This window comes from Gouania willdenowi, chromosome 6, assembly GCF_900634775.1.
Source record: "Gouania willdenowi chromosome 6, fGouWil2.1, whole genome shotgun sequence".
Taxonomy (NCBI): Eukaryota; Metazoa; Chordata; class Actinopteri; order Blenniiformes; family Gobiesocidae; genus Gouania; species Gouania willdenowi.
This window is the reverse complement of record NC_041049.1, coordinates 1,403,009-1,418,133: the sequence shown is the minus strand read 5'-3', so window position 1 is coordinate 1,418,133 and position 15,125 is coordinate 1,403,009. Positions and strand designations below refer to the sequence as shown.

The 15,125-nt window shown below is 42.0% G+C and overlaps 2 protein-coding genes across 3 annotated transcripts in view; one reads left to right on the top strand and one right to left on the bottom strand.

Moving 5' to 3' along the window:
• Positions 1 to 959: 959 nt before the first annotated feature.
• Positions 960 to 6,507, top strand: kics2 (KICSTOR subunit 2). Of its 2 annotated transcripts, XM_028449092.1 has the most exons (5): positions 960 to 1,341; positions 1,690 to 2,002; positions 4,064 to 4,520; positions 5,815 to 6,188; positions 6,324 to 6,363. In XM_028449092.1, the coding sequence occupies exons 1-4, from the start codon at positions 1,110 to 1,112 to the stop codon at positions 6,175 to 6,177; spliced, it is 1,365 nt and encodes a 454-aa protein (XP_028304893.1). In that variant the 5' UTR covers positions 960 to 1,109; the 3' UTR covers positions 6,178 to 6,188; positions 6,324 to 6,363. The 2 variants fall into 2 exon arrangements, with proteins under 2 accessions (XP_028304893.1, XP_028304892.1); XM_028449091.1 differs by having other exon boundaries at positions 5,815 to 6,507.
• Positions 6,508 to 8,435: 1,928 nt separating this feature from the next.
• srgap1b (SLIT-ROBO Rho GTPase activating protein 1b) overlaps positions 8,436 to 15,125 on the bottom strand; it is a 32,082-nt gene continuing 25,392 nt past the window's right edge. Inside the window, exons 18-24 of the mRNA XM_028449089.1 lie at positions 14,662 to 14,886; positions 14,066 to 14,145; positions 12,851 to 13,052; positions 12,628 to 12,753; positions 11,940 to 12,249; positions 11,474 to 11,850; positions 8,436 to 10,187 (exon numbers count right to left, since the gene is read on the bottom strand). Coding sequence (XP_028304890.1) covers positions 10,001 to 10,187; positions 11,474 to 11,850; positions 11,940 to 12,249; positions 12,628 to 12,753; positions 12,851 to 13,052; positions 14,066 to 14,145; positions 14,662 to 14,886 — 1,507 coding nt within the window. The 3' untranslated portion in view covers positions 8,436 to 10,000. The remainder of the gene's footprint in view (positions 10,188 to 11,473; positions 11,851 to 11,939; positions 12,250 to 12,627; positions 12,754 to 12,850; positions 13,053 to 14,065; positions 14,146 to 14,661; positions 14,887 to 15,125) is intronic.

Genomic DNA, 15,125 nt, shown 5'->3' with positions numbered 1-15,125 from the left:
ACTTTAATCTTGTAGTGTTCAGATTTCTTTTTATTTTAATATGGTCCTAAAATGCCATCATATTTCATCAGGTGAAACAGGTTCTTTATTACAAGCATTGTCAGTGAAAAAAAAAGAAATGAGTTTTCCGAATTATTATTATTTTAAATCCGTTTTCCAAATACATTTTTTAAATCTGTTTTTCGAATTAATTATTTTCTAAATCCGTTTTCTGAATACATTTTTTTTTTTTTAATCTGTTTTCCAAATTAAATTTTTTTTAAAAATCCGTATTCTGTGTTAAATATGTTAAAATACAAATTTTTTTCACGGAAAATTACACCTTTAAAGATAAATATCCGACAAAAATAAAAAAATTTGGGGTAGCGATTGAGTTAGGGTTAGAGCAAAAATAAAAGGGTTAGCGAGGTAGCTAAAAATAAATATGAGCTACGCGGAACTTTAAGTCACGTGGTGCAGCTATTACGTGACTTAAACTGGCCAATGGCGGCGCTGCGTATCCATAAAGTGACAGTCTGCGGAAACGTTTAACGTACCCATAGCCACGGCCTAAAATAAAACGGTTAGAAGGGTAGCTAAAAATAAATATGAGCTAAAATACAACTGACGGAACTTTAGGTCACGTGGTGCATCTATCAAGTGGCCTAAACTGGTGCATAGAGTGGATATGGATACGTTTAACGTTTCCATAGCCACGGCCTAATATTATCCCCCGGTATCCGTGAAGTTGTCCGTAGTATTGTAGTTGTTGCTTTTACTTTTACAAAGATTTTTTTTTTATTATTATTGTTGTTTTTTACTTACTTAATATTTTTATTAGACTATCTTGATTTGATCATCGTCCTTTTTGGTGAATAAATAATTACATTTACGGAAGTTTTTTTTTTTTTTTAGTAAAACAGTTTTTACTTGAACTTTCTGCGCCTCGCGCGTTTCCATAAATTTGTCCCTCCTTGCTCGCCACCTTATTTACTTCAAGCCGGATCCAAAATGGCGTCTACCGCTGTGATTTTAAACCTTTTTAATCAGTGTTTTCACACGTTTGTAGTGAGGAACCTCACTCTGCTCTCAGCCCGGCTCAGAGCGGAGCACTGACGGCCAAAGCGGCCATGGCGGACCGGGAGGAGCTCCGGCCTGTGTCCCGGGAGAGAGCCACCCTGGAGAGCTTCTTCACCCTGCTCGGCCTCTTCTCCTTAGACCGGGCCAAGGATTACGTGGAGAAGGAGAGGGACAGCAGCCGGGGGTCCGCGGCCCTGTGGGGGGCGCTGCTGGCCGCTCTGGCTCACCTGGCGGCCGCAGAGAAGGTTTACCACAACATGACCTTCCTGGGACTGAAGATGGGTGAGTAACGGACCGCTTAACTAGTCCAACAAATATTTAGTAGTCATACTACTAGTTATGTAGCTAGTTACTAGTCCTACAGATAGTTACTAGTCCTGCAACTAGTTTTATAGCTAGTTACTAGTCATACAACTGGTAGTAGTTACTAGTCCTACAGCAAGTTAGTAGTCATACAACTAGTTACTAGTCCTTTTGTAGCCCTACAACTAGTTACTGTTCCTGCAACTAGGTACTAGCTCTAAAACTAGTTTCTAAATTCATTTCGTAGACATGTGAGTAGTAGAGTATGAACACTAGTTAGATCAGACTGGTAACGAGTTACTTCCTGTGTTCTTCTGTCTCCATTAGGAGGCCAGTCGTTCTTCAGTCGTAAAGACTCCATCAGAACCATCTACACGTCGCTCTACAACGAGCTGAAGAAAGTGGTGACTGTGGGTCGCTCCGCCCCCTCAGGCTCAGCTCCCACAGGCTCCACCTCCTCAGGCTCCCACCTGGAGGAGTTGCTGTCTCACCTGTCGGAGCAGCTCTGCCACTTCACTCAGGCCCGCATGGAGATGGCCGACCTGTACGAGAAGATGCACGCTCTGGGCGCGCAGAAGAGCGTCCAATCAGAGGAGCTGGTTTCTACGCTGGAGGCTCTAACACACAAATACAGCAACAAGTGAGTAATAGTATCCACAAAGTAGGCTTGGGCGGTAATATGGTAATACTGTATACCGCAGGGTCAGTGGTGGCTGCTGGTCTTTCATGCAGGGGAAGCTCATTTTCTGCCTACTTCAGAAAATGTATCTGTTTATTTAAATGTGAATTCTAGTAGAATTCACATTTTGTTGTCAACAACTATTTATAGATTATCACACACGCGCTGCGCGCTGGAGTGTGAGTCTGAGTGTTTGGTCAAAAGTCTCACAACACAAGCAGTAACAGTCTCCACAAACACCAAAAACAGACACTAGGTTTGTCAGAAGTTGATTCGCTATGAGAGGATCAGCAAAGTCTCCGTGTCAACACAGAGCAACGGACTGAAATATTTGAAAAACCCGCCTGTGTGCTTACAACGTCATACTCTCTGATTGGCTCATTTCGCTGTCAATCAAAATTGAATTAGCCTGAGACAGATCATCCAATCATCATCCATTATTCCAGCGTCCGGAACAGACAGATCCAGCCCACTGCTCCATAGACCTCCTGTGAAGCCCGGCGTCCGATGGGCGGGACTAAGTGCGTCATAACCGAGCATTTATCCAATGAGCGTCTAGTTTGACTGCAGTGGATCAACCACTAAATCCTCTCCCATTGAAGTCAATTGAAGCTGAACTTCACCACTGTTTATTAACACTGTGACGCTGCGGTAATGAATGAAGAACGTCACGCTGTCACTGTCAGTTTCCTGTTATAAGAAGCTGATTCTGAACTAAACATACATGTGTTCTGTCATATATTTAGTCAATGAAATGTACACACAACACTACATATTTGACCACTGATTTTAGGGGAAGCTGAGGTTCCCTTGTAGTCTTAAAGCATCCGCCACTGCGCAGGGTCATAAAAATAGCAACAATATCAGAAAAATGCAACGCACTTCCCCGTGACTGCGCAGAGTCTCTCTCGCACGCACACACACACACACACACACACACACACAGTCGCACCCTGAGCCTTACATCACATTATCTAATTAGTCACTGTAATACTGTATACCGTGGTAAAATAGGGAGGAGGTTTGATGGTTTTAAAATTTGGTAATATGTTTTAACATTTAGCATCTTCTGATGAACCTCTGCTTTAATCTACAGTTTGTATGATCACAGGCCATATTAATATTTAATCAGTTTCAATTTCAGTTTTCACTAGTGGGAAAATTACATTTTGACAAATTGTTAATTTAATATATTCTGGAAATAATTGACATGTTAAAAATATATTTTCACATGTAATAAATATATTGTGACTAGTTAAAACTTATTTAAAGATATCAGTAACTCCCTTTCCACGTGTTAGAATAACAATTACATTTTATACATCTAATATTGAATTTCCACAAGACAATTGTAACCAGTGTATTTTCCCATTTCAATTATCAACTATTGTATTCCAGATATGTGACTAGTTATTTTAACTAGTGGAAGGTCTCTTTTTTGATATTTATAATTCAATTCTGAATAGTTATTAAAGGAATTGTAGATATCTAAAATAAAGTTGTTACTAGTGAGAATTATATTCCAGATATCTAAAATTACATTATCACAATCTCAAACTGACATATCAGAATAGAATTGTAGATAACAATTACAATTGTCAGAATTATATAATGCATATGTGGACTTTAAATTGTAACATGTCAAAATTTAATTGTAGATATCTACAATAAAATTTGAATGGGTCATGGGTCATGTGGACTAGTTGTTCTGAAGTTTCAGATATCTACGACGGTGATTTACTCTAGTGAGAATTAAATTGTTTATCTACAATGATTAGTGTAACTAGTGAGAATAGAATTGTAGATATTATCAATAATTAAAATTGCAACTACTCAGCTTTTAATTATTTAATTACATGTACTGCTACTTATTAAATGTTAAAACAGCTTCCCTATTTGTACTACATCTGTGTTTAAAACCAGTCACAACATAACATGATCACTAGTTGAACCCTAACGTTATGTATAAACGCTGGAGGAGGAGTTGTGGTGAGATTCTAATGACCTTCTCCTCCTCCTCAGGTTCCATCACCCCATCCTGACGCGTGTGGAGGAGAGCTTCCACACAGAGCTGGACGTGGTGACCCAGCTGCTGCGGTGCCAGGCCCAGATGTCTGAGTGGCACTTCCTGCCCGCCCTGCTCAGCCTGCACGGCGCCCACACTAAGCTGTCCTCCTGGGGTCAGCTGTTCCAGCGACAGAAGGAAACCCGTAAACACCTGTTCGGCGGTCAGTCCCAGAAGGCCGTGCAGCCGCCGCACCTCTACCTGTGGCTGCAGCGCTTCACCGCGCTACTGCTCGCCAAGTTCAGCTTCTACTTCTACGAGGCGCTGAGTCGGCAGGCGATGCCGGCCGACATGAGGGCGCTGACGGCCCGCACCACGCCCGACTATCACGGGAAGATCTGCTCCTTCATACGGAAACACGACGTCAGCAACGTCTCACTGGTGTTCGATAATCGCGGCTCAGAAACCTTCCAGGTAGGAATGTAACAAAGTTTTGTGAAATAAAAAAAAACACAATTAAATTAGAAGGTTCACGAAAAATAAAATAAAATAAAAAGGTTTGGTAACACTTTACTTGAGTTTCATACATAAGGCTGACATTACGCTGTCCTCATCTGTCATTTGCATGAATAAGGTGTCATGGAGACTGTCATTAACTGTCTTTTGCTAAATTATGACACTTTTGGAGCTATGTTGCCATTTTTTAGGTTAGGAGTTTGGGTAACAAAGGGTTAGGCTTAGGTATGGTTATGGTTAGGTAGGGTTAGGGGTTACAGTAACAAAGGTTTAGGCAGGCTTAGGTATGGTTAGGGGTAAGGATAACAAGGGTTTAGGGTTGGGAATGGTTAGGGTAATGAAGGGTTAGGCTTAGGTAGGGTTAGGCTAGGCTTATCTATGGTTAGGGTAACAAACAGCACTTAAAGCAGAACTAAGTAACTTGCGCTTAGCGTTCCCCCTAAAGGTTCCTTTTGGTTATGTCTCTGTCGTAAACACTCCACACCCCTGAGACAGAAGCTCCTCCCTCCCGCTACAGTGAGACGGGCTTCTTTCATGTACCGGGGCTAAATTATAGCGGTTAAAGTTGATTAAGCGTTTACATTCTGTGTGAACTCATCCTTTAGTAACTCAGTAAATTGATCATTTATATGTAAAAACGGAGCTGTTTATGATAAGTGAAGTGATCAGCCAGTTGTTTCCCCTGTCACACACACACACACACACACACACACACACACACACACACACACACACACACACACACACACACACACACACACACACACACACACACACACACACACATTTCCTGGTATTGATGTCACTGGGGCGACTCATCACGGGCGATTGAAGTGACTGCAGTCGGGTTCAGTGTGAACGCACCATTAGTGTGTACTGGGCTGTCGTAAAGCAGTGCGTGTTGTCATGAGAACAGAGCTGTGAGACTGGTACCGGGTCAGAGGCAGGAATATTGCAAGTCCTGTTTTCTGGTCATAGACAGCAGGGAGGATGAAAGACCCCCCAATCACCCCATTAACACTTGTATTACCCTCAGAGGGACTATGAGAAGGATTTATTAAGGTGAAAAAGTTACTTAGTTCTGTTTTAATAGCTGCCTACATGACACCTTATTCATGTTAATGTCATAATAATGACAGTGTTTCAAAAATAAAAACATTTATATCATATCGTGAGTATTTTGTATTGTGAGCCCAACATCTACTTCCATATCGTATTGTGAGTAACTGTTTGGTTCCACCCCTACTTCCAGGGTCACGGCTACCACCACCCACAGTCCTACCGCGAGCCACCGAAAGGCGTGGAACAGTTCCCCGCCGTGGTGTCGCTGCCCACAGGTGAGCGCCCCCTCACCCACTGGCCCAATGTGGTGATGATGATGGGCGATCGTGCCGTTGAGCTCAACACACTGGAGAAGGTGGTCCACTTCTACGACGACAAGGTCCAGAGCACCTACTACCTGTCGCGGCCCGAGCCGCACTTCACGCTGGTCGTCATCTTTGACGGACGCAAGTCAGAGAAAGACCTGCACATCGCCGCCTTCCTGCAGGAGATCTCTGCGTCACTGAGGAGCTCCAAACCCTTCAGCACGCTCAAACCGGGATCCAAGGGCTGAGCGGAGATCAGGTCCACCGTTTTTAGATGTCAGTGAATGACTCACTGTGCAAATCCTTTAAGTTGAGATGTTTATAATTAATTACCATCCGACTCCAAACTCTTTAGCTCTCACAAACCAGGATCCAAGGGCTGAGCAGAGATCAGGTTCACCTCCAAAGAGACTTCAGCTCACTGTGAGCGTTTTTATCATCATTGAACGCATTGCTGCACAAATCCTTTAAAGAAAAGCTTTTAAGTCATTACAATTATTAGTTGTTTTTTTTAGTGATTTTGGGTTTTAATCTTTGTTCTTGATTGGTTTAAATAAAGTTTTCAGATGAATGAATGAGCACTTGGTCTCTGATTTGATTGGTTGATTCAGATGCATTAACCTCACACTTAATTAACCTATAGACAATGAATTATACACATTAGCAATTGAACGCATCATTACTTATGTTAATATGTTGGGGTCAGTGAATGCATCACTTGAAATGCATAATAGTGTACACCAAAATTAAATATGAATATTAGACAGTAGGGATGTAACGATTCACTCAACTCCCGATATGATTCGATTCACGATACTGGGTTCACGATACGATTCTCACAATTTATTTTACAAAATGGGACTGTACACAAATGACTGAAAAATATTCCTTTATTTTTGGGGTGAAAAAACTACTATTTTCCTTTTATTTTTCATTATCAAAAGAATCCCTTGAAAAACAACCAAAACAATGCAATTTAACTAAAAATAAATCTTGAATGAAATAAAATAAAGGAATAATACAAATGAAGAAGCCTATTAATGTAAATTCTGGATCAATAGTATACAATGCAAAACTGCATAATATTCATTTTCTTTTTAAAAGTGCAACTGAAAATTTATTTTGTGCCTTAACAATTGGACTTTAAAAAAAAAAAAAAAAAAGTCTTTGAACTGATTTACATCAGATATTTGTTTGGACCAGCAGAGGGCGCTGGTAACCCAGTGGTCGGTTGGCATGCAGATTCTTGCAGTGAAGAAGAGATGCTATGCTAGCAGACAGAGCTAATAGAAAAACGTGACTTTTACATATTTTCACGTAATATTACAGATATTTTTTCGGTGCTAAAGGGGTAAGGAATCATTTATGAACATGTTTAAGAGTAGATGGCGGCCAAAAAGAAAGTAGTAGCAGAATCTGACCGTCGCGATTAAACTTTCAAAGTATCGATGTGAACCGTGGTACCTATGAATCGATTTTTAACTGCCTTACGATTAATTGTTACATCCTATTAGACAGTGAATGCATCACTAAGGTCATTAAATATGTCGCCAATAAAAGAAGGAGTCAGTTGGCCTGGAAGGCGTCATTGAATGCATCATAATGGGAATGTACTAATTATATTTACAGAAGGATCACAGAATAATCTTGGGGTCAGCGAATGCATCACCTTTGAAAAATCTAATACATGTAAGGGTCAGTGTTCTGAAGGCCAAAGGGACTGTGTATACTGTGTTCAGTTGAGGTGTGTTTCCCAGGCCGTTTTGTGAGCAGTTAATAAGTTACACAAGTTTCCTGCATAGACCTGTGCTCTGGTGATGGTGGCCTGTGCTCTTCTTAACCTCTGTTTGTAAAGTGTGCATCCTTTTGACAGGTGAGTGGTTTCTCTCCTGTCTTGAGAATAGGTTAGGATTGGGGATTGAGTTGTTAATGTTGTTTCTGTTCCTAATTTGTGTATATTAGCCAGTTAGCCGCTAAGCTAAGCTAATCAGCTATGCTACATGCTGTGTTATTATTACTATTGTGTGTTAGAGGCTTTTTTAATATAATTGTCCATGTTTAGAGAGGTTAATTTGAACATATTTCATAACCTCTGTTCCTGCTGTTAGATATTAATACATAATGTGATATGTTGTCAAGGTGTGGTTAATACCATTGGAATGTCCACAAGAGGGCAGCATGGCTGCATTATCCTGTTATTAGTGTGGATTGATCTCTGTTAATTTAATGTTGGGGATTTAAGTGATCTGTTATTCTGATTATTATTATTATACTGTTTATTTGACAGAAACACACATACATAATCAGAAGATAATTAAAGGAAACTGAAGAATCATCCTGCCTATTCATTGCATTCTGACCGATGCACATTCCACGACACCAACGTTACTGAACTACATGATATTGGCAGTATCCGCCATTACAGTCAGTGAAGGCACCACTTTTTGTAATATTTCACTGATTCTCTGATTTGAAGGACAAAAGAAGAAACAAACGGCCTCAGTTGAATTGAATGCTAGTTTATTGTCTTCCTTTATATTATAAATACATCACATTGATACAATCGTTTTGGCTATACGAGCTTTAGCTAGCTCCAGTTCCAATACGGCAACACCAACGGACAAAAACTTTTTCCTTTAAGGTCAAACACATTCCAAGGATTTCTCTCTTTGAGTCTCAAATGCACCAAGATGTTGAGGCTACATGCCAAGGTCACAATGGGTTTAAAGGTCAAGGGTCAAAGGTCAGGCTGACTTCAGTCAGAGCGCTGCAAACGCCGCGGCTGCTGCTAACTCAGGACATGCGGTGAGTTTTTAAGAATCAAAAAAAGGCACTTACACACATACACACACACACAACCTGGCTCTGGGCCACATTCACTGTGCTGTTCAAGTGTTTTTGTTTGTTTAGGGCATTTAAATGCGGCGCCCGACCCTGTTAGCTTATTGTCAACTTAAGGTTAACGCGTAAGGTATGTAAACATCGCACACGCACACACATATCTAATATGCCTTCACACAACACAACAAGCTCACGCCAACACTCACGCAAATTAAATACATTCACGCTAAAATTATTGTTTAGGCGCTAACATAAAGTGCTCACGCTAACACAAAACATTCTCTTTAACACGTTAATATGGAGCTAACATGACTCTCACTATGACACCTTTACCCAAAAATAATGCACTTCCGTGATTAACAGGGCTCACACTAACATGATTTATGCTAACATATGTCAGGCTAACATTAATTGTGCTAACATGACTCATGTTAAAATGACTTGCGCTAACATGACTCATGCTAAAATGAGTTGCTCTAACATGACTCATGTTAAAATAAGTTGCGCTAACATGACTCACGGTAAAATGACTCGAGCTAACATGACTTATGCTAACATATGCCAGGCTAACGCTAACATTAATTTTGCTAACATGACTCACATTAAAACGACTTGCGCTAACATGACTCATGCTAACATAGCTCACACTAACATGACTTATGCTAACATGACTCACATTAAAATGGCTTGCGCTAACATGACTCATGCTAACATATGTCAGGCTAACATTAATTGCGCTAACATGACTCATGTTAAAATGAGTTGCTCTAACATGACTCATGTTCAAGTAAGTTGTGCTAACATGACTCATGCTCACATGACAAATGCTAACATGAATCACGTTAAAATTACTCGAGCTAACTTGACTTATGCTAACATGCCAGGCTAACGCCAACATTAATTGCGCTGACATGACTCACATTAAAATGACTTGCACTAACATGACTCATGCTAACATAGCTCACACTAACATGACTTATGCTAACATGACTCACATTAAAGTGACTTGCGCTAACATGACTCATGCTAACATAGCTCACGCTAACATGACTCATGGTAACATAGCTTACGCTAACATGAGTCAAGCTAACACGACTCACCCTAACTTGACTCTAATATGACTCAAGCTAACATGACTAAGACTAACGTGACTCAGGCAAGCATTTCTCACACTAACATGACTCATGCTAATATGCACACGCTAACACACTCCTGTTAACATGTTCGCGTTTACCTCAAATCCCAAACTAGCATACAACAGTAACAAAAGACACAGAGTGAAATGATACTCTCTTTTAAACATGCTAACAATTTTGCGGACTTAGTAATTGTCAGCGAGACTTCTCTTGTTGCGTCTTTGTCCAATAAACCCCGTCCACACCCTGTAGGAATCTTCACCTCTTTGTGTTGAACACAACTAGGAGAAGAAGAAGGCTAAAGTTAAAGATATTGGCGAGCAGCAGCTCGCTGAACATTCAAAATATGGCCAAACAGTCGTTAAATTACAGGAAACATTCATGGTAGAGTGGTTGATAAAGTGGCGCCGTCCAAAGGCGCAGAGGCGTCGCTAAAAGCAGGAAGGCCCGCACGCTTCCTCACAACCATCCTTTCTTTTTTTTTTTTAAGTTTTGACTTTTTTCTGTCGTCATGACAACACAGCCAACATTCACGTCACTTGAAACTACAATTTTTTACCAGGAGCCGGACTATGAGTCCCAGGCAGCTCCTGCTGGTCCTAGTTTAGCTAACCGTGGATAAATGCGTAAAGGAAACTCCTAAACACTGAAGGAAACACAGCGACCCGACGACACTCAAACATCATATATCAGTCTGTGATTATTGGTAGAATACATTAATAAAAGCCTCTTTTACCCTCATGTGTTCACGATGATGGATATCAGCGCCACACAAAGATAAAAAAGATTCTTATGTGCAGGTAAAAATTCTATTTGCAAAACAATGAAAATGTTTCATATTTAAAGAGTAACTAAACCCCCTGGAAAAAAAATGCCTTTATTATGGGCGGGGCTCCTGAAGCAGTTAAGATTCACACAGTCTTTACTATAAAACCTCCAATTAACAATCTATGCTACGCTCTCTATTCACAATTCTCTCAGTCCAACAGGTGATAGTTTTTATAGAAGGGGCGGGGCTAACAATGACGCATGACGGTCCAATGATGTCACATGATCTGTTCTCAGCCAATTGCAAAACTCAATTGTAATATCCTGGTTTCAACCCATGGAGAGCAGTCACTGATATTTTAAAACTAAATACGACAAATTGAAATACTTTAAGTAAAATGTTGAAAGTTGGACCAGAATCAATCAACAGCACTACTTAATAATACCCAAATACATTTGGTTTCAGTAGAAAAAAGTTGTTTGGAGGTTTAGTTACTCTTAAAAGTGGAAAAAAGGTTTTAATCGCAAAAATTTGCTTTTTTTATATTTCGCTGTAAAATTTGAATTAGTCATTTTATAAGTTTGTACCGTCAATTTTCAGTCTTTCACTGAACATTGTCCATTTTCTATTTTTGTACCCATTATTTTTCCACAGAATACTGAAATATTATATTCATATATATGTATACATTTGTTGCGTGGCTCTGATATCCGATAACGTTATGATGGCGGAGGACTGGCTCTACCCTGATCTCCTCTTCTGGCCCAGTTTTGGCCTGGGTCGGCCTGATTGGCTCACATGGTGCAGGATTTGTCCAGTGGTGCCGGCAGAGGGGGGGTGCTGCTCTTCGGGGGTACCAGCGGTTTGGGCCTCAGAGCTGGGGGGCGCAGCGGGGTGCCCACCCGGGACGACACGGCCACAGGTTTGAAGGAGGCGTCGGGGGAGGGGTTGGTGGGTCCAGGCAGCGGGCTGACGGGACTCAGGGGGCTGAGCGGGCTAGGGGTACCGGGGGTGCCGGGCGTCTCCGGGGTGCTGGGCGTGCTGTGGGGGCTCGGAGAGTCGGAGGAGCAGCCTGTGCTCGGGCCATTCTTCACCTGCTCCAACGTGTCCAGGACCACGTCGGGCGCCGGCCGACAACCGCGCAGCTCACCGAACGCCACCGAGTCCTCCATGTCCTGCAGGGGGCGGGGCATAGAGACTTGAGCGCCATGACATCATCACCTTTTTGTTTGTGTCTGTGTGTGTGTTTATTGTGTAGTTCCACCTGTGTCAGAGTGTCGTTGTCCAGCCGTCCTCGGTGTGCGTCCAACCCGCTGTTGGAGCGCCGTAGGTTGGAGTCCTCGGGGCGTCGCAGCGACTCGTGACGGCTGATGGTGACAGTGACGGCGGCCGAGCGGCGGCGGCGCTCCGGGCTGTCCAGCGGCGGCGTGAGGACGTGACTCCGCCCCAGCAGCAGATCTCTTGGGCTGAAGTGACCAGTGACGGGCGGAGAGCTGCGCTCCATCGCTCCGTTACCATGGTTATTGTTGGAGCGGCACAGCGGGCGGCGGAACAGTCCGTCCGTCCTTTTCCTCCTGGGAAGGAAACTCTCATTAACTAATCATGAACTAATCATTAACTAAATGTTAACTCATTGTTAACTCATTAACTCATCGGGACATGAGTGAACCAATCAGAAGTCATTTGGTTGAGCTGAAAGTGGGCGGAGCTTTGATATTGTATATGGGCGGTTCTTTAATATTGTCATATTGTCCATGGACGGAACTTTCAGTTGACAGAATTGTACTACTGTAAATAGGCAGAGCTATAGGACTGTAAATGAGTGGAGCTTTAATACTGTAAATTGGTGGAGCCATAGGATAATTAGTGGGCCGGGCCTCTCTCTGAGCCTCACTTTAACATGACTAATATGACTAGTGTTAACATGACTCATGCTAACATTTAGCTCTGACCTGTAGCTGTCCGACGGTCGCCCGTCTGTAGGAGAGCTCAACTCGCTGTGACGTTTGTCGTCGGTGCTGCTGCTTCCTCCATCACTGTCCGTCTTTGTGCTCAACGTGTCCGACACACTGTCAGTCCTGAAGGAGACGGACAGCTAAATCGACCAATCACCAGCCAGCGATGCCTTGCCACAATAAAATACTTTTAAAAATGAATAACAAGCGACATACGAACCATCTGGGACTCTGCACTCGCCGCTCCTTCACCGTTACGTACTGATGAGGCACAAGGCCACGCGAGCCGCCTTGACGCCCCTCCCACCAGTCATGTGACACACGCTGGAGAAGCTGCAGCGATGCCCCCTTCTGGAAGGACAGCTCCCTGCCCGAGCGGCCCACATAGTCAAACCTCGCCACCGCCTCCACGGCCTCGCCCTCTGAGGACGCAGAGAGGCAAACAAAGACGTTCAGGCGTGTGTTTATGTTCAAACATTTAGAGAAAAATAAAATCTTACATACAAGAACATCAACATTATCAAAATAAGGTTCGCATTTCAACAGAAAACATGAAATGTGGGAGAGCGTGTTCAGTTAAAGCAGAAGTGGGCAACTTCTATCACAGCAGGGCCAAAAAAAAGTGTTTGATCTAAAAAGAGTTCTTATAGTAATTTTGTGTGTTTTCTGTCATTCTGTGTATGTTTGTTGTTGTCTTGCTTGTTATGAGCATTTATGTAGTCCTTTTGTGTATTTTTCCAGTAAAAAAAAATATGATTTTTGGAGTCATATTGTGTATTTATGTTGTCATTTTGTGATTTTTTGACTAATTTTGTATTTCTGTTGTTGTTTTGCTTGTTTGTTAGTACTCTGGGTTTCCAGAGTTATTTTTTGTTTTTCTTGTCTTTTTAAGTACTTTTGTTGTCATTGTCTGTCATTTTGTATATTTTTGTTGTCGTTTTGTGTTATTTGGAGTAATTTTGTTTAGTACTGTTGTCAGTTTGTTCATTTTTGTAATGGTTTTGTGTGTTTTTTCTCGTCTTTTACTGTATTTTTCTGCAATTTTTTAATGCATTCTTGCTTTTGTTTTGTGTATTTTTCTGTCATTTTGTACATAAAATTTGTCCGAGGACTGCATGTGGCCCCCAGGCCACCAGTTGCCAATATCTGCCTTAAAGGATGGATGTGTGCTCACATTATGTAAATAAGATAACTACATTTACATTCATTAAAAACATTAAAGGTTGTAATGGGTATTTGACTCATTTGCAATCTGAAGCTTTACAGATACAACCTGTAAAGGGTTAATGTTCTGAGAGGAGGAGGAGGTGCTGATGGAGTTTCCATGGCTGCTGTTGCCACGGTAACTTTATTCCAACAGGGAGCGAGACGGGGATAAGTGAGATGGGAAATGGGGCGTGGGCGGTGCTGAGAAAGCTTAAAGGGTGGAGCGTACCCTCGTCGCTGGTCTGTGTCTCCGTGCCGGCGTCGGCCTCGGTTTCCTCCAATGCTCCGGGTTCACTGAACGGACTCTCACTGAGGATGAAGAAGAGGAGGAAGAGGAGGGTTAATAATACACTGTGTGACAAGAACGACACATCATTTAGTAACAGATTCATCATGGAAAAATATTTGTCGGTTTATTTAGTTTACTTGTGTATTTTTGTTGAGGTTTTGTGTTTTTAGAAATATGTCGTGTATCTTTGTTGTAATTTTGTATATTATTGATTTTTTGAGTGTATTTGGAGTAATTTGTGATGGTTTTATCTGTTTTTGTTATAGTTTTGATTGTTTGTGTAATTCTGTGTCATGTTCAGTCCCACATGTTTGGTTAGCTTAGCATGTAGCAACCTGTCCCACATTTTTGCTTAGCTTAGCACGTAGCCACCATTCCCACATGTTTGGGTTAGCTTAGCACGCACCCACCAGTGCACATGTTTGGTTAGCTTAATACATAGCCAACAGTCCCACGTGTTTCATTAGCTTAGCATGTAGCCACCAGTCCTGCTGATTAACGTTTCCTATTGTATGTTTCCAGGTGGATTCTCTCACCAGTACTGCTCTCCCGTCATACACTTCTCGTACACGGGTCCAGGGAGCTCCTTGGTGTCGGGGAAAATGTTGTCATGGTTGAGGATGACGGTCTTGATGACCTCGTTAACGTGCGCCTGGCAGGCCACCTGGTCCAGGGTGTCGGGGGTGGGCAGCAGCGTGGGGCCGAACACGATTGCCAGGTTCCCAGCATCCATCATGTTCTCATCGCTGTACTGGGACAAACTGCGAGATGCACACACAGAGCCAGGGGTCAAAGGTCACAGCAGACATCAACCTTATTGTGAGGATGCAGGAGGCATCCATATACTTTATTATTTTAAGTCTAAGTCTATTTGTGTTATATGTTTTCATTCTTCTGTACGCTTAAATTACTTCATTTCAATCATTTCAATTTTTTTTAGATTTTTTCAGGACCTTCAACCTATTTCAACAATTTTAATCACATGTTCTACAATATTTCA

Bases quoted from the DNA above. Each gene is read 5' to 3' on its own strand.
- kics2 (XM_028449091.1), top strand. From the start codon at position 1,110: ATGGCGGACCGGGAGGAGCTCCGGCCTGTGTCCCGGGAGAGAGCCACC. The intron at 1,342-1,689 runs GTGAGTAACGGA...TGTCTCCATTAG, and splicing joins CTTCCTGGGACTGAAGATGG to GAGGCCAGTCGTTCTTCAGT. The intron at 2,003-4,063 runs GTGAGTAATAGT...CCTCCTCCTCAG, and splicing joins ACACACAAATACAGCAACAA to GTTCCATCACCCCATCCTGA.